General features: G+C 46.1%; 1 protein-coding gene and 1 non-coding gene across 15 annotated transcripts in view; one reads left to right on the forward strand and one right to left on the reverse strand.

Moving 5' to 3' along the window:
- The window catches only part of Inpp4a (inositol polyphosphate-4-phosphatase type I A), a 126,823-nt gene that overhangs the window by 48,892 nt on the left and 53,594 nt on the right, over positions 1-24,337 (reverse strand). For all 14 annotated transcript variants that reach the window (XM_034521195.2, XM_034521193.2, XM_034521194.2 and 11 more), the window contains exons 2-4: positions 3,525-3,586; positions 2,485-2,694; positions 2,009-2,053 (exon numbers count right to left, since the gene is read on the reverse strand). In XM_034521195.2, the coding sequence (XP_034377086.1) occupies positions 2,009-2,053; positions 2,485-2,590 (151 nt within the window). In that variant the 5' untranslated portion in view covers positions 2,591-2,694; positions 3,525-3,586. The remainder of the gene's footprint in view (positions 1-2,008; positions 2,054-2,484; positions 2,695-3,524; positions 3,587-24,337) is intronic.
- On the forward strand, positions 7,596-7,702 carry LOC117722802 (U6 spliceosomal RNA). The gene has a single exon (XR_004608573.1). It is a non-coding gene; the product is annotated as a U6 spliceosomal RNA (small nuclear RNA).

Genomic DNA, 24,337 nt, shown 5'->3' on the forward strand with positions numbered 1-24,337 from the left:
GAGACAGAAGAAAAGGCCATCTAGAGAGTGTTCTACCTAGGGATCCATCCCATCTGCAGACACCAAACCCAGACACTATTGCTGATGCCAAGAAGTACTTGCTGGCAGAAACCTCATATGGTCCCAAGAGGTCAGCATTTGTGTAAACACACACACACACACACACACACACACACACACACACACACAGAGGGATATATTGGGGATATAAGGATATCCAACTTAACCCGACTACCAAGCAGCAAGCAGGTACCCAGTAGCCACACATGACAGAGGCTGTTCCTGAGCCATTGGCAACAGCAGTAACAAGAATGGCAGCAACAGAAAACTCTGACGAAAGGGAGAATGTGATTTCCAAAGTCACTATATCACATTGTTCAAAATGTCTCATCTTTAACCACAATTTACAAAACATGAAAAAAAAAAAAAAAAAAAAAAAAACCCACACAGGAGAAATCCTGCTCACACATAGATGAATTTAAAACCTAAAAAAAGTCAACAGTACCTGCCCCTGAGGGGACACTGATATCTGACTTACTAAAAAACTAGGTAAAATATGAGGAAAATGTCTTGTTAAATAGAAATTATCAGTGAAGGAACTGAAATCATAAACCTAGAAATGTGGAGAATATTCAAAAGCACAATAACGAAACTGAAAAAATCATTAAGAGAGCTCAACTCTGGGTAGACAAAGAAAGAGTTGGCATACTTGGGAGATGCCAGCTAAGATTATTTAGTCTGAAGAATGGAAAGAAAGAAAGAAAGAAAGAAAGAAAGAAAGAAAGAAAGAAAGAAAGAAAGAAAGAAAGGAAGGAAGGAAAGGAAAGGAAAGGAAAGGAAGGAAGGAAGAAAGAAAGGGGGGAAGGAAAAAATAGTTTCTGAGTCCCAGGAGGTTATCAAGGTCACCAAGCCAGGTTTAATCAGAGCTCTGGAAGGGGGAGCTTAAGAAAAGGGCAGGCAGGCACTTGCCAGATGTGGTGGAAAACATGATGCCTTGAGAGGTATTTTTAAACTTGACTCCCACCTTCAGGTCTACAGGATTTCTTGTATTATTTTTAAACTTCCTCTTTGTGTTCATTTTTCCATTTTCTCTTTTAAATGATGGCATCCTAGACTGTCCAGCTCTCTCCTGTTTCCTATGTTGCTTGCCAAGACAATTTCTTGGATATCGTCCAGGCCTTACTGAATTTGTAAATTTCATCTGTTAGGTTTTAAACTTCAAGACTGTCCTTTGTTCTTCAGCTGCTTCTTACAAGCAGTGCTGTTAGAGACACACTCAGGCACACCCTTCCTTCTTAGCGGTGTAGGTCACGATTTCTTTGGTGCTTTCTTCCACTCCTGTGACACCTGTCTCATCCAGGTTCCCCTGCTTCATGCTGTAGGTGTGCCATGTGGGCTGTGGGCTGCTGATCTTTCACTTCTCTGGTTTTATTCTAAGTCACTTTTGAGATATAAATTTCTTAAGACACACACACATTTTAAGTGTATAGCTCAATGGGTTTCTATATCAATATAGCCACTCCAGTGCTGAGATGGGGACACTTCCTCCACATCCCTAGAGGCAAAGGGAACCTGAGCCCGAACTCTGGCTTCTTCCCTCCTTTGCCCTCATCTTCCTTCTGCCAGGTATACCCCACCCAGTGACACTGCCCCTCCCTCCAAAGAGACAAGTAACTCTGTAGCAGATGTGAGAGCATGGCCAGCCACGCAGAGCCTACACAGAGCTCACTTAGCCTGCTATGTGTGCACCACACAGCCTTCCACACAGTCCATTCTTAACATAGACATTTGCCTCCATAAAAAGATTGGCATCCATGTGTCGACTGCAACTTTATTCATAACGGTCCCCCCTGAACACAGCTCCGATCTCCATCACAGGCAGCTCAGTCATGCTGGAGTAGTTGGTTATGAGAAGCAGCCTCTGAGATGCTGCATAGAAACAGCAGTGGCAGTGATAGTCGGCTCTTAGAAACAGACTAGCAGTAACTACCAAGAGAGAAGTACCTACCTAAGCTGAACTCTAAAATGGGCTCATCTGGGTCTTGGATATTTCCTGGTAGAAGAGAAATGACAGAAAAAGTCACCCAAAATAAATCTTCCACAGAATTTAAATTGTATTTTTGTACAAAACATAGAAACAAGAAATACTAGCTCCCACAGGCCACCCAAAAATATTACAGTAGATGGTTTATAAACTTTGAAACAGTTTAGAGATTCTGAAAAAAGAACCTCAGACCTCTTTCCATTCTGCCTACTGGAAGGCAAGGCGAGGATGCCCACCAGAGCTAGAAAAAACAAGATCTTCAGTTTCACCAGACTAGTTCCCAGTTCCAGGAGCACTAGCTATCCTGGAGTCCTACTTCAACCAGAATGGTTCACACAAGGCTTGGTTGCCCTCCCCTGACCCTTTAACCCTGTTACAGCACGGAGCTTGCATGCTTTATGTTCATGACCAGATGACTAGTGTAAGCGTGGCAGGCTCACCTGCCAGAGAGAGGCCCACCATGTCGGCCGCCACATCAATGGTAGAAGCCCGCTGCATTGCACGGGCCCTGGCACCATGGCGAGGGCTGTGCTCTCTTGCTGTCATGATGTCATTGGTGAGGGTATGCTTCTTGGTCCTGGGTTGCACCTCACCTGATTCCCCAAAGCAGAGCCGCCTCTGGGCCCTGGATTCCTATGATGGCAGTAGCCCTGCAACATGGGAGCAAATGCTGGTAAAAGTCTAGAGGGTGATGATGGGGAGACTGTGCCTATGGGAAGAGAGCAGGACCTGACCCTGGCGAGATGTTGAGAGCAGTGTCTCATGACGGGTGGAATTGGGCTAGGATGTCTGAGACCTCCTCCTGTCTTCCTCCTCCCCACACTCTGCATGATGTACCCAAGGATGCTCTTTTACCAAACGGGCTGCATTACAGACAGCCTAACTGTAGTCATAGAATAATGCGTTTACGAGTTTCTTACTGCTCTCTAGCACTCTTCTACTGGCAAGTCTCACAGAATCTTCAATCTATCAACTCCCACAGCACAGCCTCTGCTAGAAGACCAGAGACTCTGTGAAGACCGATGCTGTCCAGAACAATGAACAGAGCTTGAAGTCTCAGCCTGACTTTCCCTCCCTTCAGCTACCAAGGTCTGCTGTTTCTGTCTCAAGCTTTCTCCACAGTATCAAGTGACCACCTACCCTTAAGTACAGGGGAACATGTTGGGAATGGAAGAGGCTACAACAGAATGCCCTGCAGCTGAGTTTGAATGACACTAGCCCAGCTCAAGATAGAGCTCCCACTGTGCTTTAGGTTAAACAGAAACAAGGGACTTTCAGGTTTGTCCTTATGGGGTTCCACATACCATAAGCCCTACTGGTCTTAGAAAGGACCAGCCTTCACAAGTTAGGAGAGCTAACAGAGCCATGAGCCTTGTAAAGAGAACCCTCTCAAAAGTGTCCATCTCAGCCAAGTACACCATCTCCTGCCCACGCTTGAAGACCCGGGCTACTGCTCGAGTCAGTTTGACAAGTGGCTTACCATACATGTTTGCCTTTGGACCACGTGGCATTGCTTCATAGAAGGACATCAAGATCCATCATCTAGAAACAGAAAAGTACAACTTGATGAACACACCAAATATCAAGTTCCCCAGAGCGTGACACCCAGATGGTAGGAAATCAACAGTTACTCCCTCTAACTTCTCACTCAAAAGAATGAGAGAGGAAAATGCACATTCCCTTCCATGCCAAGGGTTATCTGTCAGGGAGCATGGGCCTGCCCAGAAGACCCAAGAGGGAAGTGTGGTCTGGAGAAAATGAGGAGAGCTGGGTCCTGGCTTGCACACTCACACAGCACAGACCCCAGGAGGGGCTGCAGTGTAGCTCTGAGGTTCTGCTCTCTGCTGTCTAAGAGGCTAACTGCATAGTCTCACAGAAGCACAGTAAGAGCCAAATGCATGTTAGTGGGAGAGGGCTCAGTGTACTTCCTGGGCCCCCACTTGCCATCACTGCATGGTTCCTTCCTGCAAAATGGACCACTCAAGCCAGGGAGCCATGAGCCATTAAGGCAGGTCTCAGGGCCCAGCTCACAAGCTGGTGAGAGTGAGCATGAGATCACAGCAATGCAGTGCACCCAGACCTTGGACTGACTCATGTCATTCTGCAGGCTGCGCTCCTAACTTTCCCACTGGGGTAAGCCAAAATCTCTGTCCTATGAGCCTCAGCCACCAGGGCTATGGACTGCTTGGAGAGCCACTCTAGAAACTGCTGAAAGGGAGAAGTTACTCATTACTGATATCCAAAGAATTAGCAAGGCAAATATTGAAACTTAGAGAGCACGGAGACTACCTCAATGGCTGGTCTTGTCACAGAGTCTCAGTTGAAGAATTATCTAGCTCCTGTTGGTCTGTGGGCAGGTCTGTGGCAGATGGTCCTGCCAGCTAACTGACCCAGCCCACTGTGGGCAGTACCATTTCTCCCACCTCCCACTGGCTGGCCCTGAGCTGCTTACATATGAAGACAGCTGCCTGAGAAAGCAGTCACCGAGCATGGACACACACGTTTCTCTCTGCTCTTGCCTGTTGGTGTGATGCAGTCAACAGACTGCCTGAGCTCCTGCTTTGATGATTCCCACCCCAGCCTACAGTGTGATGACTTTTGAACTGTAAGCCAAGAAAACCCTTTCTTCTCTAAGCTGCTTCTTGTCAGTGCACGTGTCACCGCCGCAGAAACAAAGCTAGGACAACTGAAATCCCACAGCGACAGATGCAGTAGGAGTGGACCAAGTCACTGAAGTCCCACAGTGATGCTGGTGGGAGTGGACCAAACTCATGGGTGATGTAAGTGTCAAGGGAAGGAAGTCATAAAACAGGAGTATTATGGTATTTTATAAAGCCATCAAACTCCAGCAAAGTAACACTAACTCCACCTGTTCCTCCTACCTATCTCTTCTTCCAAATTATATACTGCTGGCAAACCTGGGCCATTCTATACTATTGATAACATTTCAGAGTAATACAACAATTTCAGAATACAATTTATTACATTTTATAAACAAAAAAGAAATTCTTGCCGAGCATTTCAATTGTGGAAAAGACTCATGCAACAAAACTGCTTACTGTAAATAATGAAAACTAGAACAATCTAAGTGTCCAGTTACAATACGTTCTGGAACACCATGAGACACTAAAATCATTCTAAAACACCCAGAAGTCATGCACAATATAAAATGAAGCCATGAGGCCTAAAACCACCACTTAAATAGCTACAGTGATAAAGAGAAAGAGCCAAGAGCTGGCAAGGATGCAGGGCATTGGAACCAGCTCTGCTGTGCTAGAGAAGGAATGGTGTAGCTACTCTGGACAGCTGGAAGTCCCTACCCAAGTAGCACATGTGACTAGCTGGTGATCCATCTGAAACATGGGATACTATTTGAGATGCAACACGGGATACAGAAATGAACATTTATATTATGTATACACACATATACACACACCATGAAGATTTTTTAGAGCAGTGACAATCATTGAGAGTAGGATCCTAGAGACAACAGAAACGTTCATCATCTGTCAAATACACAGAGCAAAACAAATTAATCACTGGGAAAGCCAACCATACAGAGGCCACTTGGGGCAGTCCACTGGTATGAAATGCAGGCTCAGGGCTCAGAATCTGTGCTGTGAAGTCAAAGGATATCACGCAGGACTGGGTGTCCACTACAAAGGTAGGAGTGGCTCCTGGGCAGAGAACATTCTGTTTCAGGCTGGGGTTCAGGTTCTCTAAGTAAGCCTGTGAATGATAAGCCACTGTGCTATACGCAGGTAGGTTTTGTGCCTCAGTAAGAAGTATACTTGATGCCTTTAATGACAGTACCAGGGACAGCACGGCAGACCCTCTTATCAGTTCTGCACCACCTGATCTCTAGTCAACAACTTAAAAGAAACAGGACACAGCCTATGAAGGCTGTAACAAGATGGCCACCAGGGCTGGCGTGGTTTCAGGGAACGGTTTTCTGTCTTCCATGCTGCCGTCTTCACATGTTTAAAAGGCTGCACTAAACACTATGACTTAGTATGTGGAAGGAGCTCTTGTCTCTCGACCTTCACTTCACTGTAATCTCAGCATCCCATGCCCTGCCTTGCTACCTTTCTCTAAGCATAATGGTGAAGATGTAAGTGAGCCCTTCCCTTTAGACAGAAGACATGTACCAGTAACACACAGCCCTATCTACACCCTGACATCCACCCCAGCATGGATGACAACCTACCCTCTCTTTCCTGTGTCCTCCTCCTGCCTCTCCACCTGCTCACCTGTCTCTGAGGAGGGTGGTTTGTACCATGTTTTAGGGGTTCTCCAAAGACTAAAATTTGAAGAAAGGGGTATTTACATACTAATTTTGTACTAGTTCATAGGTCAGAGGAACTTTTAGGTCAAAAAATACTTTAGCAGTTACTTCTCATTCTATTCGGGGGCACTTAATTATAATCTCTAATTTAAATCATTAAGTCCCAGAACACAAGGCAATTTGTTAAGCTAAACTTGGTTTCCCTCATTAATGTAAAATAATCCACTAAGGATTCCTAAATTCCCAGTGTCCCCAATTTTGCTCCTAGTTCTATTTGAAGACAGGAGTTCATCAGGAAGAAGAAAAACTGTACTTTAATCAAGAAGGAACAAGACTATGGAGAGGGGCATAAGAAGCTGGAAGAAAGTAAGCAGCAGCTGATGAGACTGACTCCTTCCCCACCCTACAGAGGACCCTGTCTCCCGATGACAGGAGAGCAAAGGTCACTGAAGAGAGGCTCTACACCACCAATACCCTGAAGCCAAGGAGAGGTCGGGCACTGACAGCGGAAGGCAGAAGGGAAAGGAAGCAGCAGGATCCTCACGGGGAACAAATAGAACTTAAGAGATGGCAAGACACCTCAGAAGCTGCTAGAGAAAGTCTTGGGAGAGGCCTGCCTTCCATTCCTTGCTGCAGCTAGAGCCTCAAGTTGACAGAGAGCTCTGAGACCTCTTGGAGGTTGTAGGCTGGCGCTGAAGAGGGAGGGTGGGTCACTGGAGCTGTCCTGGTCCATCTTAAGACTGGCATTGTTCTAAAAACGGGCTCATAAAAATGGTGACAGGGAGCACTGCATAGAGGGGTGCATCCTCGCAAAAATCACACGGAGGCGAAAGATATCTGAAGGAAAAAAAAAAAAGGCCCAAATACAAGTGGGGACTCTTCTGCCCAGCACAGCCCTGCACTGAACCTCTCTACAAACGGCACCAAGCCGTCCCCACGTCGCTCTCTCCATACACAAGGCACTTGAGAGACAGTAGCATGGAAATGTGAGTCAGAGTGAGCCAGCAGTTCCTGAGGGACAGCCTATGATAGAGGATGGAAAAAGAGGAATTTTCTCTTAAACCCTAAATCCAGGATAGCTAAAATCATAGATCACTGTGATGTTATCACTCACGGGCAACAAAGGTTACTAAGAATAATAACCAAAGGAGACAAGCGTCCTGCAGCCTGGATGCTGACTCCTGAACAAAATGTCTTCCTGCCAGTTCTCAACTCCCGAATACTACCTTTCAAGGGAAAACAGTCTGAGTAAGAGTCCAGCATCAGGTGCTCATGTTGGCAGTACATATACTAAAATTGGAATGATACAGAGAAGATTAGCATGGCCCCTGCACAAGGATGACACACAAATTCATGAAGCATTCTATATTTTAAAAAGAGTCCAGCATCAGAAGGATAGTAGCAGGATGTTGGGAAAGTCCTTCCCTTGGGAGAGTTGTAAATGGCATCTGCCCACTTTCTTATAAGGCTTCAATCAAAGCTTACCCTGTGGGGCCAATGAGCTCACTGGGCTTACGGAGCCTGGTGGGAAGCTGCTGAAAGGAGCATAGGTGACCCCGAAACACCTCCATTAGAAAGTCTTAACCCAGCACGGATGATGGCTGCCTTGTAGCCATCAGACGGAGGGAGCCACTCTCAACCGCCAGGAGCCTCCACCTCATTCTCCCCAACCCTCTGTGAAATTAGGACAGAACTGCATCCAGATGTCTAGGAGTAGTGGCTGGAATCTCAGACGGGTCCCAACCCTCAATATCCCTTCATTCTATGTAGTGATGGCCACAGCCAGCAACTGAACTGTGATGATGACGGACTCTCAAAGTGGGAACCACTGCTCTCATGCAACTGCACTGTTTGCTCAGAGGACTGATTTCTACAGCACAAGGTGTAAAGCTCTGACTCAGTCCAGCCATGCCACAAAACACTCAGCATGTTTAGTGCTTTAAAAAACTGGGGGGAGGAGATGGGGGTAGTACACAAGCAAAACCAAAGTGCTAGCAAGCAATGTACATCCCTTGTCATCCATGGCACAAACACTTCACCCAAACACACACACATATGCATGCACATATACAGACACATACACATATATATACACACATACACACGCATGTACATACACAGACATACACACATACACACAGACACACATGCATGCACATACACAGGCACACACGCATACACATATACATACACACACAAGCACACACACACGTTTTCATGGAGTCATTCAATTGTTTACCTCCTGCTTCCCATTTCCTGTTTTCTGCTAATAGTAATAAATAAATAATGATGGTAGTGGCTTAACACCATTTAAGTAGCATGCCTTGCAAATGTGATGAATATGGCAACTGATATAATATGGTGTCTGAACCCTACTCAGAAGATCAGTCACTTTATGGACTGTACTGAAACTCAGTGGCCAACAGATGCTATTACTGTGGACCTTTAGAAGACAGGATATGTCCTCACAGAAAGGACTGGTGCTCTACAAGTGGGCTAAATGTAACCTTTCACATTTCTGTATTCTACTGTGTGAGGGCATAAGAAGGCCCTCACCAGACACCAAGTGCTGGCACCCTGATTGTGGAATTTAGAACGTAAGAAATAATATTTGTGAATTACCTAGTCCTGGGTACTTGAAAAAGCCTGGCTATCTCTTTATCTCAGAGTGTAGGATGGTTTTGACCACTTCAGCTCTCTCTGCACTCCAGCCCTCCCTCTTTCCCACCTTAGTCAATGGTACTCTCTCCTTTCTCTCTCTCTGGGCATATAAGAGCACCTGCTAGCCTGCCCCTCTCACACAGTCCACCACAGCCTCAACCTGCTCAGCTGTGCAAGCCCCAGGACTTGGCATTCTCATTGCACCTGTCTGTGCTGTCCACAAAAGCAACCATGAATGCCATGCACCCCTGCGCAGCCTCCGTTACAAACCCTTTATCCTGCACAGCCCCCTTCATGGCTACTGCTCTTTGGATGACAACAGGCCTCCACAGGAAGGCCTTCAGACAACTCAATTAAGAACTGCCTCCCAGGCCCTTGTGTCACCTGCAAACTGTGAACCTTCAGATTTCCCATGGGAAGCAACCTGAAAGTAAGATTCCCTGGGGGAAGTGCTTTAAATTATTTATGCTGGGCTAACATTGTGGCATGATTTCAGAGTGGCCTGAAATCCCAGCTACTGTTGAGGCTGAAGCAGGGGGATCGAGAGTTTGGGGCCAGCTGGGTATAGAGAGAGTGTTTGTGGCCAGTTTACAAAACTTAGCAAGACCCTGTTTCAAAGAAAGAAAGAAAGGAAGGAAGGAGGGAAGGGAAGGGGAAGGGGAAGGGGAAGAAGGGGAGGAAGGGGAGGAAGGGGAGGAAGGGGAGGAAGGGGAAGAAGGGGAAGAAGGGGGAGAAGGGGGAGAAGGGGAAGAAGGGGAAGAAGAAGGGGAAGAAGGGGAAGAAGGGGAAGAAGGGGAAGAAGGGGGAGAAGGGGAAGAAGAAGGGGAAGAAGAAGGAGAAGAAGAAGGGGAAGAAGAAGGGGAAGAAGGGGAAGGGGAAGGGAAAGGGAAGGGGGAAGGGGAAGGGGAAGGGAAAGGGAAGGGAAGGGCTAAGGATATCATCTGAAGTTAGGCACTTGCTAGCATGTGAAGGCTCTGAGCTTGACCACTGAATGGAAATAACAGCAGCACATGCTGGGCTGCACAGGTGCCAGGCACCTAGTCTGGGTGCCTGTGAGAAGCGTGCTAATGCTGACAGACGGAATGCTGGAGGAATGCCAGGGCCAACTGTGGGGTGGTGGAGAGTCCTTAAACTTCACGCTCACCTACCTTTTCAAACTGCTTCTGTGCCTCGTGCTATTTCTTTTCTACAAACTAGCAGCTGCTGCAATGAGAAGGTGAGGGCCCCTTATGAACAAGCCCTGTGAACTCAGAGATGAACAGGGAGGCTTCAGGGGGAGCTACGTCACACCAGATGAAAACACACAAAAAAGCTCACAGCCAGGTTGGTATTGGACAAACACTCAAACCCCTCCCCTCTATGAGGGCTAATCTACTTCTTTCCAGACAGAGCAGCCCATCCATTCTGGATGCCAGCACCAGGGACTGTGGAGGCTGCTTCCTGGAGCCAATCAGGACAGTTCTCACACATTCATTCCCACCCACTAAGCTCCAGTTGTCAGTTATCACCACATAGTTTCCCAGCACTGGGAAGACAATGGGCACACTGTATAGAACCTAATGGGTATTGTTATGATGGCCATGACAGTGTCTGCCACTGTTGAGTGCTGTTCTCAGTCCTAATGTCAATGACTTACCGTGACAATGCCCACCACTGTGAGCGATGTTCTCTCTCCTGGCCAATGATTGAAAAGTCTCATTCTCTCACTCTTGTAAGCTCAGCCACTTGAAACTCAACACCATTAACTGAAAGCTTCCTAGTACTTTGGCTGGTAAAACTTTAATGCCACATAACTTTCCAGCTATGCATACATAAACAGAAACCAGCCAATATTAATCTTTATGAACTCTCACACACCAGTTTGAGACATGAAGTTTCCAGGGAGCTAAGAGGCAAAGAGAAGAGGACAGTGGCTTCTCTGTGACCCAGGACATCTGAGTGGGGGCCGACCAGCCAATGAAAAAGGTAGCGTTTTCTCAATCTGGGTTCCAGGAGACACAGATAGAAGACTTTAGAGCATGAACCTACCCTGGTCCCTCTGTGGCTGGGAAGGATGTTCTGCACTCCAACAGCCAGGAAGGTCTTCCTCTTCCTTTGCTTCTTTCAACAAAACTCAAAGCATGGAGCCTGTCTTGGTAACAGCTTCTACCTCTCCCTGCCCAGAGCTGGCACTGGAAGCTGGACCTCCAGACATCAGGGAATCCTCTATCCCAAGCTTGGCTTTTTGGATTTTCCCCTAGGGTGAGGCAAAGCCACAGCTGCCTCCTAGGGCAGCAGTGCAAGAGGGGACACCCCCCTAGGTAGTAGCACACCCCGAGCCAACAATGCCCCTTGCCTTGTCCTGACAGTTTCCCATGTGGCCTGCATCACCCTCTCCCTAGGGGTTTAGTGATGGGGGTGTCATGATGAAGGTAGGCACTAAGACTCTTGGCATCTTACCATATACACTGGGACCCTTTATCTGCTGGGGTTTCTGGTGCCCATACCCAATAACAGTTTGGAAATAATAAATTCCAGAAATATTTAATAAGTTTGAAATCATATGTCACTGAGACAAGCATGATAAAATCTGTGTCCTACTGTGTCCTACTGTCCCACTCATGATGTGAATCATGTCCTGTCTCATCTCTCTGCCACCTCAACATCTATGCTACCTTCCTGTCAGCACTCAGTAGCCATGTCGATGGCAAGACCCTCTGCATGGTACCACAGCATTTGTGGTCATGTAAATCTTATCCTACTTAATACAGTAATTGTCTATTACAAACAGCAACTGCTGTGTCTTGTTATTGGCTATTGTTTCTTACTTTGCTTAAATTATGAAAGTTAAATTTTTACCATGAATATATGTGTCTAGGAAAGACAGAGGTATATAAGGTTTGGTACTATCCACAGTTCCCATGGGGGGAGGGGGTGACATGTAATAAGACTGTATTCCTACTTGTCAGGAACATCTCTGCTTATACACTGAAGGCCTGGAATCAGCCATAGGCCTGAAGACAGTGGTAGGCCTAACATGCATGCCTGCTAGCACAAAGTCTTGGGTCTCTGTGGAAAAACACTGAAACAGCTATTGTAAACAAGCAGCTTTGGTAAATAGTTGCCAGGTTTTAGTCATAGACCTTGTAGATAGATGACCTTGATGGATAGCACCAACTTAGGACAACCGAATCATAGGCGGAGTCATAGTGTCCTATCCCCTGAACCTTCACCCAGCTGACACTCTGTTCTGGAAGATATCTGTACTCCCCCTGAACACCTACGCTCCTGCATCATCCCCTTCCTCACATCCTGCCTTCTTATGTATATAACCCCTGTGTGAAAAAGTAAAAATTATGGTTTTAATCAGTCTATAGACAAGCCGTGTTTTTTTGCATCTTTGCCTGCTTCCCCCTAACCCCCGCTCTCTTAGGTGATCTCCCCGACCCCTGTTTAATGTCCAGGACATCTACTGATAAGAGAAAACTACTAGCTAACAGCCAGAATGCTGCACTACAGGAAGGAAGCCCAACATGGATGAGCTTCAGCCAGGGCACATCTGTCATAGCTAGTAAGCTGACTGAGAACACTGGAGCAGGAGCATGTGTGCTCTAATGCCTGCAGTGTAAATGACTTTCTCAGCTCCCTCTGCAGATGAGCTACCCACATGGGGGCGCACATGGTAATCCCCAGCCTTCAGCCCTCCAGTGCTAGGCCCCAGACACTGGCTGCGGCGATTCTCTCAGGGGAAGGAAAACCCGGGCCTCAGTTGGAGCATGGCTGGTGGGGGGAAGGCAGCTGGGATCAAATGGTAGCCCCTGGAATTCCCATACTAACTGTGAGCTTAAGTTTAGACAAGTTTTTGTCAGGGTTGGAAAGCTGTTAGAGAAACTCACCTGAATTCATTATGACTTTTAGTAGCTAAATAAGAGTCTCCTTACTTTGTAACTTTAAAGAAATAAAGCCAGAGAACTCCAAGACTCCAGTTTGGTTTTCCAGACAGCAAGCTGCTGGACTGTCAGTCAGAGGATCCCGAACAGCTTGCACATCAGCCTACTGTTTGTATTTGTTGTTAGTGTTTGAATAAGAATCAGGACAGACGTGGAACAAAGCAAAACAATCTGAGTTGCTATAATTAGAATTCAGCCGTAAAAATGCTGCACCTCCTACCCCAACACTTTTTTTAATGGAGCTCCAGGCTGTGGCCACTGAAGCAGTGAGCTCAAGATGTTGCCTGCGATTCCTTTCTGCGGTGAAGAGCAGCCATCACTCCTCCCTCCATCTGCGTACAGCATACAGCGTATAGCTGCTAGGGCTTAATTAATGAGCGCTCCCTGCCGGTGAGTGCTCCTTGGCAGGGCATGTAAATGACAAGGGAAAAGGTTACCCAGCTGGACCAAGTCGTGCCAGGCCTGTGGTCCCTTCTGGCTGCTCTTCCAGGCTCCATGGAAGATCTCTGGTGGATCCTCACCACAGAGGAGATGCAAACCCAGACAATCTAAGACAGCTTTCAAATGCCTTCCCTGGCCCATGACCCATGACCCGTCACTGTGCTGCACAGAAGACAGTAAACAATGACAACTGTCTTGCTTTTCTTTCTTTCTTTTTTTTTTCTATGTTCTGAGAATGGAACCTAGGAACCATTCTGTCTCTGAACTACACTCCTAAAGGGTGATGATCACCAAGTGATAGGTAGGAAGGGAAGCCCTCAAGGCCATGGCTTACAGAGGAAGGCCACAGGCCTTCCTAATCCAGTGCTATCTCTCATATGCAAACCTGAGCACTGAGCTACTAACTCTGGCTGACTCCAGCAGAGACCAGAGTCATCTGGGAAGAGAGAACCTCAACTGAAGAAATGCTGTCAGATTGGCCTGCAGGCAAGTCTGTGGTGCCTTTTCTCAGTTGATGATGGATAGATATAGGAGGGCCAAGCTCACCTCAGGAGGGGCCATCCCTGGGCTGTTGGTCCTGGGTGCTTTAAGAATGGAGGTTGAGCAAGCACTCTTCCATGGTCTCTGCGTCAGCTCCTCCTGCCTTCAGGTTTGTGCCCTGACTTCCCTCAGTGATGAATAATACATTACCTGAAAGTGTAAGATGAAATAAACTCTTCCTTCACAAACTGGTTTTGGTCGATGGTGTTTTGTCACCACAATAAGAACACTGAGTAAGACAGGTGTGGAGAGGTGGTAGGACTTGTTCATTTTGAAAATCTTGGAATTTTTTTTGAAAAAAAATTTTTTACATGTATGGGTGTTTCACCTGATCGTTAGGGTTAAGGTTGGGGTATGTATACCATGTGCATACAGTGTCCTCAGAAGCCAGAAGAGGGCATCAAACCCCTCGACCTTAAGTTATAGATGGTTGTTAGCCACCATATGCATGCTGAGAACCAAACCTGTATTGTGTGAAAGGGGAGACGATGCTCTCATCCACTGAGCTATCTCTCCATCCTAAAATCTTTTAAAATGTTATTACATTTTATTTATTAATTTATGTGTGCACATGTATGCACTGGCATGTGTGGTGGTCAAAGGACAACCCTGAGACCCTCAGGAGTTGATTCTTTCCTTCCACCATCTGGAGAGGAGGGGCTGAACTCAGGTCATCAAGCTTGGCAGCAGCACCTTTCCATGACCAGCCTCAGGTTTTATTTTTACAATCACTAGGAAAACTTACTTTCTAATTCACAACTGTCAAGGCTAGATTCGTGAGGAAACAACATTTCCTGAGTATCAAGAGAATTCCATAAAGGGCTCTAAATTCGAAGCAACAACCACAGATCAATGAAGTGCCAGGAAGACAAAGTTATTTTTGAAACAAGGCAGCAAGCCAGGAGACCAGCAATGGTCTGCCCAAGGCCTTCCAAATGGGAAACCATCCAATTTCTAGATTCCTCTCCAACACAGAGAAATTGAGGAGCTATGTTCCAGCCTTCTATGTAGCATGGAGACATAAGGAGGGCCACACAGCTTACACATGTTTATGTATATAGATCTCTAGTAAAGTGTGCTGTCCACTTGCTTCAGCTCTAACCATGCAACACTGAGCAATTCGCTGCTGGAGAGAACACTTGGCAGACACTGACAGGACTTCTTTCCATGTTCTCATTAAAGGTGAGGGGGATGGGGTGTTGCGGACTTGGAGGCAGTGGTCTGGATTGTTATATAGGACATCTCTGGAGAGTTGGTCTACAGCTTCAGCTAATCAATTGTTAATATTGGTTTGTGTTTGGTGAAACGGGCCTGTGACACAATCTTCATCTACAATGTGACTTGATTGGGAACCACCAAGGTGACACTACTCTGGAGCATGGCTTTGTAGGTATTTCCAGAGAGATTTAACCAAGGCAAAAAGACTTGCCATCAAAGTAGGTGGAACCATCTCATGGCCTAGGGTTCTAGATTAAATGAAGGGCAGAGAGAGACAGATGATCATCAACATTTCTCTTTCTCTGTTTCCTGTTCCTCCCATAAGTGAGGAGGTGAGAACTAACCACACGTTCCTGCTGCCATCCTTCTGACCACATGGACTATATTCATTTCAAACAAATGGCCCTTCCCCTGAGCTGTTGTTGAGTACGTTATCACAAGAAGGCAACTAGCATAGGACCTTTCCTAGGGTCCGCCCCAAGGTGGCCAGATTAGAGCTGTTATCGCTGCTGACAATGGCAGAAATGATAGAAAGCCATGGAGAAAAGAAGCAATTTTAAACACAGCTTTTGAGCCATGACTCAGGCCAATGCACTTCTTTGAGTAAACTTCCAGAGCTGACCTTCCAATCCTGCTGCTGGCCAATCTCAACGAGGCACTGTAAGACACTAGCTGGTCTTTGTCACTCTCATGCTCAACATCCTCCCTACAGGTGACAATTCTTCTTGCACTATCAAAGGTTATTCCAACAAAAGATGGCCCCAGAGGCAGAGGACAGATAGTGGTTCTGGTAGGCTCTATGGTGGTCTCTCTGCTCTCACCTGTCCACCTGATTCACCTGCCTGGAAGATGCTCTGCACTCACAGCTGGGATCACAGCTGCAACCACACCAGGTCCTTCTGGAGAGCACACAACTGAGGCAATGATGTATGAAAGTGATAGTCTTTTTACAGTGGACCCTGCGCTATGAGGGAGTGTTGCGGCCCGAGCTAACCTACGTTGGGTGTCAAAAATGTTGAGAGCCGCTCTAGCCCACATTTGGGGGCCAAAATGTCTTGGACCACTCTGTCAATGTTGGAAAACCGCACTGCCAAAAGCCTTGGGGACTAACTTGTTACTGCCCCAAGCAGCTCTGGTCTGCAGGTCAGGGTTCAGCAAGAGAGAGAGTGAGGACGAATGCGAAGAATGGAGACCAGACAGATTGTGATTCAATCCCGTTTATTCTTCAGTCTCTCTTCCTAGTCCAAGTCCCAAGTCTTGAGTTCCTAGTCCCTAGTTCCTAGTCCCTAGTACCTCCAAGTTCCAAGTTACTTTTTCCAAGTGCTAAGTGCCTAATGTCTAATTCCAAGTTTTTCCTCCAAGTGCCAAGTGCCTAATACCTAATAATTCTTCTTCCAAGTTCTCTAGTCCAAGTGTCTTCTTCCTCAATGCCTAATTCCTACTCCAAGTTGTACTCAAAGTTGTACTCTCTAACCTAATTCCTAGTTCCAACTTGTACTCCTAATGTCTAATAACTAACTCCAAGTTGTACTCCAAGTTGTACTCTTCTGTCTGCCTCTCGCCTTTTATATGTCTCACTTCTAAGCCACGCCTTTAAGTCATGCCTTTAAGTTGTACCCTTAGGCCTTGTCTCTAAATCTGATCTCTAAGTCAGAGATACACCCTTAAGTCTCGGCTCTAAATCACAGCTTTAAGTCTCACATACCCAAGGGAAGATCCTGGGTATCTAAAGCAACATGTTATCAGAGTGTGCTCAGCTGTTGTAGACTGATGTAATCAAGTCTCTTGTCAGGGTATATGGCTCAAGATGGCTGCAAGGATGATAGCCGCCTTCTGTCGGTGCCCCACAGGGGAGATGAGGAGGAAGCCTGAACCGGGTGAAACCGGTGATGCAGGTAAGGGTTAGATAGAGCGACTTTAAATACATGCATAGTTAGGGGGAGCAAAAATTGAAGTGACAGGGAAGTACAACATTCTAAGGGACAGAGAAGCCAGAGCTGGAAAGCCAGGAAGGGTCAACTCAGAGGCAAAAGGAACCTCTTAGGATCTTACTTCTTTAAACAAACTAAATCTTCAAAGTACTGGCACTCTTAGACCTCTCTTTCTGGACAGGCTTTTGAGCACAAACCTTTTTGCTCAGTATAAATAAAATCCAATAGTAACAGGAACTAAGGACATCAAAGCTTTAAAGTCAGTGTGCCATGTCTTTCTAGAGGAGGCGGGGAAGGCATCCTTCACCGCTGTGCTGGGTCTCTTAGACTTCCTCTTAAGTGGCACAGCTATGGAGCCACTCAAAAATGTGGCTGTCACTGTCTTCCCTTTTGCTATAGCTTGTTCCAAGAGAGCCACAGGTTGGTTGTGCATTGTTTGCAAACTGGCCAGTAAGAGGAAACTTGTCACGAGGGTCTTTACTGTCACCACTTTCTCCACAACTGCAGTTGAGCTCTGAAATGGCAACAGCAAAGAAACTAAAACCATCCACAAAGTAATGGAGATTTGCCGTCAGCGACCGTGAACGCTGATTAAAGTCTCTATGTCTGCCTCTACATTTTTAAAAATGGATAGCAGCTAGGTAGTAAAAGGATTGGGAAAAATGTGCCATTGAGATTTACGTGTGTGTGTGTGTGTGTGTTGTGTATCTGTTTGTCTGCCTGCCTGCCTACAGAAGCCAGAAGAAAGTGTCAGATCTCCTAAAGCTGGAATTACAGGCAGATGTGAGCCTGATGTGGCTTCTGGGAACTGAACCTGGGTCCTCTGTGAGAACAGCAAGGGTTCTTAACCACTGAGCCATCTCTCCAGTCCCCCAATATTCACTTTTTGTTTTGTTTTGTTTGTTTTGTTTTGTTTTTTCGAGGCAGGGTTTCTCTGTGTAGCCCTGGCTGTCCTGCAACTCACTCTGTAGACCAGGCTGGCCTTGAACTCATAAATCCACCTGACTCTGCCTTCCAAGTGCTGGGATTAAAGGCGTGCACCACCACTGCCTGGGCAATATTCACTTTTAACAACTATTTTCATGTCCAGCTTGAAGAAAACTGTAGAAAAAAGAAACCTTGGAAACCAGCATGCAGCAGGTATATCTTCCAGGCCCTTTGAGCCTCCCCCTTTCCCAGCCCATCTAGGCCCTGACTCCTTGGTAGAACACTGTCAGTGGAGCAGGAGGCATAGGCCTTCATCTGGTAAAATATTCTCTCACCTGGAGAACTCAGGCTGCCTAGAAGAGCATAGGTATTCACGACCATGCTAGGACTGATCAGGAGGACTACACTCCTAGAGGCAAACACACAGCCAAGTGAGCAGGTGTGAGACACTCACATTATTCCAGAGCATAGTGTGGGGAGGGGATAGGAAGTGATGTCTGAAGACAGATACCCTGCACTGAACAAAAGATCCTAACAGTGTCGTCAAACACTCATACATCGCTGCTCAGCAACTGTGCACGGCAGAGCTTTAACCACAAATGAGAGGCAAGAAACACAATGGGCACATGGCTGACACACGGGACACAATGTCATAACTGCTCAGGCTCTTGGTATGGTTGAAGGTTTTATTTAGCTCTCTGGTCTCATCATAAACTCTTGGCAATTTAGGCTACCCTGTCAGACATGGTTCCCTCATCCCCAAATCTCACCATTTTCCTAGGTGTGTACGCTGTATCTATGGAGGTGGCCAAATGAAAGCAACCACATTTCCTGGGTTTTTTCCTGTGCCCACAGCAAAGCCTGCCCACAGTGGGGAAGTTACCACTTCCTAATGCCATGAGGATAACCATCTTCACACAAAAGAAGTGTCTTGTCCCAATCATTCTCTGTGTGCAACCAGCAAGACTAAGACAGGAAGAACATTGACGTCCCTGCTACCATCTCACACAGGTGCTATGGACGTTGCTGCATCCTGAGTCACTTTCATGACCTTGAACTGAGGGTCTTAGTTTTGAGATTTTAATTACATCCTTTCCCTTCCTCACAAACTCTCCTGGGTATCCCTCACCTTGTTCTCTTTCAAATCTATCCTTTTCTGTAATTGTTGCTACACACACACACACACACACACACACACATACACACACACCCCCCTAAATATATAAACAAAACTCATTGAGTTTGTAAAATGCTACTTTTATGCATGTTTTCAGGGCTGATAATTTGTATTTATTTGTTTGTTTTTGAGCTATGTGACCCTGGATGGTCTTGAACTCACAGGGGTACACCTGTCTCTGCCTCCTAAGTACTGTAATTAAAGGTTTGCACCACCCTGCCTGGCTCCTCTTTTATTTGTTTTTATGTTTGTTTATTTTTTTTTCAAGACAGGGTTTCTCTATGTATCCCTGGCTATGCTGGATACCCTGTGTAGACCAGGCTAGCCTCAAACTTAAGAGATCTGCCTGCCTCTGCCTTCCAAGTGCTGAAATCAAAGGTATGCACAACCACTGTTCAGCATTTTTCTTTACTTTTTAATCTTAAACTTACTACATGAACTACTGTAACTAACTACTTAAGTGCATCCTAACCATCTGGCTATGGAAAGCTTAACCCTGAAGCCATGTTCACAGTCAGTCACATAGTGGAGAAGATATCCCCTTCTTCAATGTTTGTAGAATCTCAGATAAGAAAGCAAGTGTGGGGCTGCAGAGATGGCAGAGTTAAAAGCATTATTGTTTGTAGAGGACCTAAGTTCAGTACCCAGCACCTATATGGGCACTCACAATCATCTGTACGTCTAGTTCCAGCATATATGTTATCTCTTCTGATCTCTATGTCCCCAAGTATGTGTGTGTATATACATATGTGTGTATGTATACAAGTATATATACACACATGTGTATGTACATGCAGATATGTAGGAAAGATAATCATACACATATTAAATCTAAGAAAAAAATGTAAAGTACTGTGAGAATTTCTGCGAGCTTCATAGAGCACAAGTCACTAATCTACACTGAACGATCCTAGGCCTGAAAATGGGTTAAACAAGACATTCAAATGGCTTCTCTCTTCAGTTAACAGTTTCATTAACACCCTCAGACACACTGAGAGGAATGTGATTCTAAGTCCAGTCAACTGACAATGACAGCCAGTCTCCCGATGATGACAACTGCTCCAGAATTCCTCACAGAACTGAACTAGGATCACAGACTGATCCAACCATTAACCCAACCACAGTTACCTGCTCTGTTGGCTATACAAATTCCAACCCTCTCCTGTCTATAGAATCTAAAGGCTGCCATCTATGGCCTGTAGACAGACCTCTCTGTTTTTCCCTGAACTGACTACTTTCTGCCCTTACAAGTACTGACCTGTCACGGTGGGACGGGTGGCTGACCCTAGTTGATTGGAGTACCAGGAGTATTGTCCTAACATTCTGTCCGCATCATCTGTGGCTACACTGAGCCCACGGGTCCATGAAGTTCCACCAGGCTGGGTGCTGGGCTATAGAAGCGTAAGAAAGCCTGATGCCTGCCCCTCAGAACACAGAAGGCCATTAGAGGAACAGAGAAGCACACTGCTCCTCGGCAGCCTCCTCCTGACACAACAGGATGACCAGACCTTTATGTGTGGAGTGGATCAAGGGAGCTTTACTCCCCAATCAATTCTGGGGAGTAAACTGCTTTAAAATAAGGTTTATTAACTAAAAAAGAGTTTATGACATTAAGTCTGTGGGGTTATAGCCTCTCTACCCTACATGGGCTAGGGCAGGGATTAGTAAGTCATAAGAAAGCCTCCAACCATCTGCCTTTTAAGGTATAAATCCTAGAGTTTTGATTCATCAGATTACTTTGAGCAATGTTCAGAAAAGCCCTAAATTTTCAAATAAATATAGTACTCTGTGTATATTAAACAAGGCTGTATGGGAGGCTCAAGGCCTGAACCCAAGCAGAGAATTGCACAGGGCAAGTGTAAGGCTCCTCTAAAAATAGCCTGTGGTGGATGCTCCACCACCCAGCTGAGGGTGAGATGGAGGAGAATCCACCGCGAATCAGCCATTTCCAGGATAGCTGCTGACATGTGATCCTGTGGCCACGTGTTAGTGTGCACACCAGCTGGACCCCAAAGCAGATCAACAGATGGCTCCTGTCATGGAGCTGGTCAGCAAACACACACAAGGAGAGAAAGGAGCAGACATTCTCTTAAACAGCCTTTGGACTGGTAGTCACTTTTCATGCCAGCTCCTCCATCAATCTGAAGAAAACTGTTTTCCCAGCTCCTCAGAGCACAGACTGTCCAGTAATTCAGCCCCACATTAGAGAAAAATTAGTAGACCCAGGCTGCCACAATGAAGGGTCACAGACCAGGGGCCTTAATAGACATTTCTCAGTTCTTCAGGCCAAGATGAAGGTGCCATGCCAGCTCGGCCCCCAGTAGCTAGCAGGTTTCTGACTTTTCTCTGCACATTTCTCTGTGTGTGTCTCTTTTTATAAGGACACAAATCCTATCGGATTAAGATATCATAGAATCTTAATTAACTCTTTATGGACTCTACCACTAAGTGCTGTCTCATGGGGATTAGAACTTCAACATGTAAATCCGAGGAGGATCCATCCATCCACAGCCTTCAGGGCTGTACTTGTACCATTCTCTTGTGCAAGTCCAGACTCTGATGCAGTGCATGCTTCCAGTGGGCAGCCAAGGACTCCAGTGCAGAGGGTGCAAGAATCTCAGGAGGCTCAGTTCCTTCTCCCCCCACCCCCACCAGACTACAGAGGGGTGTGGAGGGGAAAGCTGCAGTCAATCTCCAGTTCAGGACACTTGAATCCCAGTGCCAAGAAGGAAAGGCTACCTCTGCAGTTCACAATATCAACTCCAGGTCATAGAGCCAACAGGACCAGATGTCCATCCCAGACAGCAAATGAGCCTCTCCCACGTTGCAGCTCCTTATTCACAGCCCCTAACCCAGGTAGACAAGGTGTTCTGAAGAGAACACTAAAATACACATTGAAAAACACCCAGAATAAGCCAGAGGTGACAGAGGTCCAGCCACAAGGCTGACACAATTTCTTTCCTAGTAGAATTCTCTAAACACAGTAACATTCCAGCCCTTAATTTAAAACCTTAGTTTAAACAAACAAACAGAAGGGCTGGAGAAAGGACTCTGGTGTTAGGAGAGCTGGAATCTCTCGCAAAGGAACTCAGTTCAATTCCCATCATGCTTATAGCGGCTTATAACTGTCTTTAACTCTAGTCCTAGGGGATCCAACACTGTCTTCTGGCCTCTGTGGACACCGTACACACACATGGTGCGCATATACAGAGGCTAAACAACCACATACATAAAATTTAAGCAAATCTTTAAAAGTCAGCAAAACACCATAAGGGTGTCAAGGACGGTGCCCTGCCTCTCTGGTTCCTCTACAGCCTTTCTTTTGCACTCAGGACACCCCAAGTCCACGTTCTCAGCACAAGAAGATTTATTTACTTATTTATTTATTTATTTACTCTCCAGTGTCTCTTCTGTTCTTTCATGCACAGGTTCCCGTGAGATATAGAAACAAGACTCCTGCTAGTCCTGCTAGGTCCACCTCCCCTGTTCATGTGCAGGTGCTTCCTGTTACAGGCAAACATGTTACAAACGCCCTAACACATGCTCATCATTCCAGGCCCTAACACATGCTCATAACTACACTATCTTGCATTTTTATGTCTTGACTAAAGGGACTCTAGCTAGCACAAGCTCAAGCATGGCAAACATGACTCTGGCAGGCCTTGTCCTTTTCCCCCATTCCCTCTGCTTTGCTAAAAAAAAAAATCATTTGATTACATCCCTAAAGCTAGCCACCAAGGTCTAGTCCCTTATTTGGCTGCCTCTTCCTCCTGAAGTTGACTACCAAGGTCCAGCTATCAAAGTATTGAAGTCCAGCAATCAAAAGTCCGCTTTTGCTGCCCTAATTAAACATGCACAATTAAAATGAAACACCTCATTCTAACATGGAGTTTCCCCTTTACCATAATAAGCTGCCATTTTCCTATGGGCCACATCTGTCTCCTTTCTATTCAGAGGCAGTCCTTTGTGTCCACAACCCCTCCCCCAAAACAAGTATCTCTGCTCCCTCTCCCTTGTTCCTGCCCCTTCTCCCTCATCCTTGGTCTCTTTGTCTCTTATTTTCTGACCTTTGTTTCTCTGGGGTAAATAAATCTTCTTGTGCTGAGAACGTGGACTTGGGGTGTCCTGAGTCAATATGAATTCCTTTCATTGGCTGACTGCAAGAGAAGTAGCTCATGTAGAACAGCAGTGTGCTTGTACCATGTGGGTTTCTCCATTCTCTTCCTAAGGATGTGAGCTGCCATGTGGCATCATCTCTACACTCTAGTGCTGCTAGCTCCATCTGCCTCCCCCACGCCCCTACTGCCAAATACGCTGCATGTCTAAATGTTGTAGGCCCAACAGCATAATTATGTACATATTCTCTGTAAACTTGCTTCAGAAGATCATTAGAAAGAAGGAAAGAGCTTTGCATTGTAAAGGCTTTACAACTGCATAATTACCTTTACAGGCACTCTGCTTTCTCTGTTCTCGGCCAACTTGAAATTACTATTGCCATTTCCTTTAAGCCTGAAGACTTTCTTTGGTACTTCCTATAGGGCTGTGTGCTAGCAAGTCCTGGGTTGTTGTTGGTTTGGGCTTGTTCTCTTAACTGTCAGTTTGACCTTCATCTCTGAGTATAAGTTAAGTGTATTCAAGAAATACACTTAACTCCAAGTTGGTTAGACTCAAAAGATCCGTGCCAAGGCTGATGGTAAAAGGGTCTGTCTGACTGAGTAGCAGGAATCCAGGAAAGTCAATGGCTGACTTCTTAGAAAGAAGAATGTAGATGAGTTTGGGAGTTTCTAGCATGTTCTTTAGCTTGTGCCTCTGACTTTCTTCCCTCCTGACATGTCTATGAGGCTCCATCCACTTTCTCAGTATCTGGATCAGACACTCTCATGATTCACCTTTAAGTTAGGTCCAAAGGAGACTCCATTTTCCCAAGAGGATCTGTGGTGCCTATTAGAATACCAAAGCACACCAGGCCTCCAGGCTCCCTCAGCAGCACAAGGACCTACGACACACTTCCAAGTCCAAAGCACCCTAGCTATCTGTTCTCCCCCTCCTGCTCACACTCATCCAGCTCACAGGCTTCCCTCCCCACAGATACTCCTTTCCCTCATAAACCCACTATGTCAGCTCTGTTCTCTCTGTCTCCCTCTCCCTAAGCCCCTACCTCCTCCACCTCCCATCCCCCCCTTC

This window comes from Arvicanthis niloticus, chromosome 17 (assembly GCF_011762505.2).
Source record: "Arvicanthis niloticus isolate mArvNil1 chromosome 17, mArvNil1.pat.X, whole genome shotgun sequence".
Lineage (NCBI taxonomy): Eukaryota > Metazoa > Chordata > Mammalia > Rodentia > Muridae > Arvicanthis > Arvicanthis niloticus.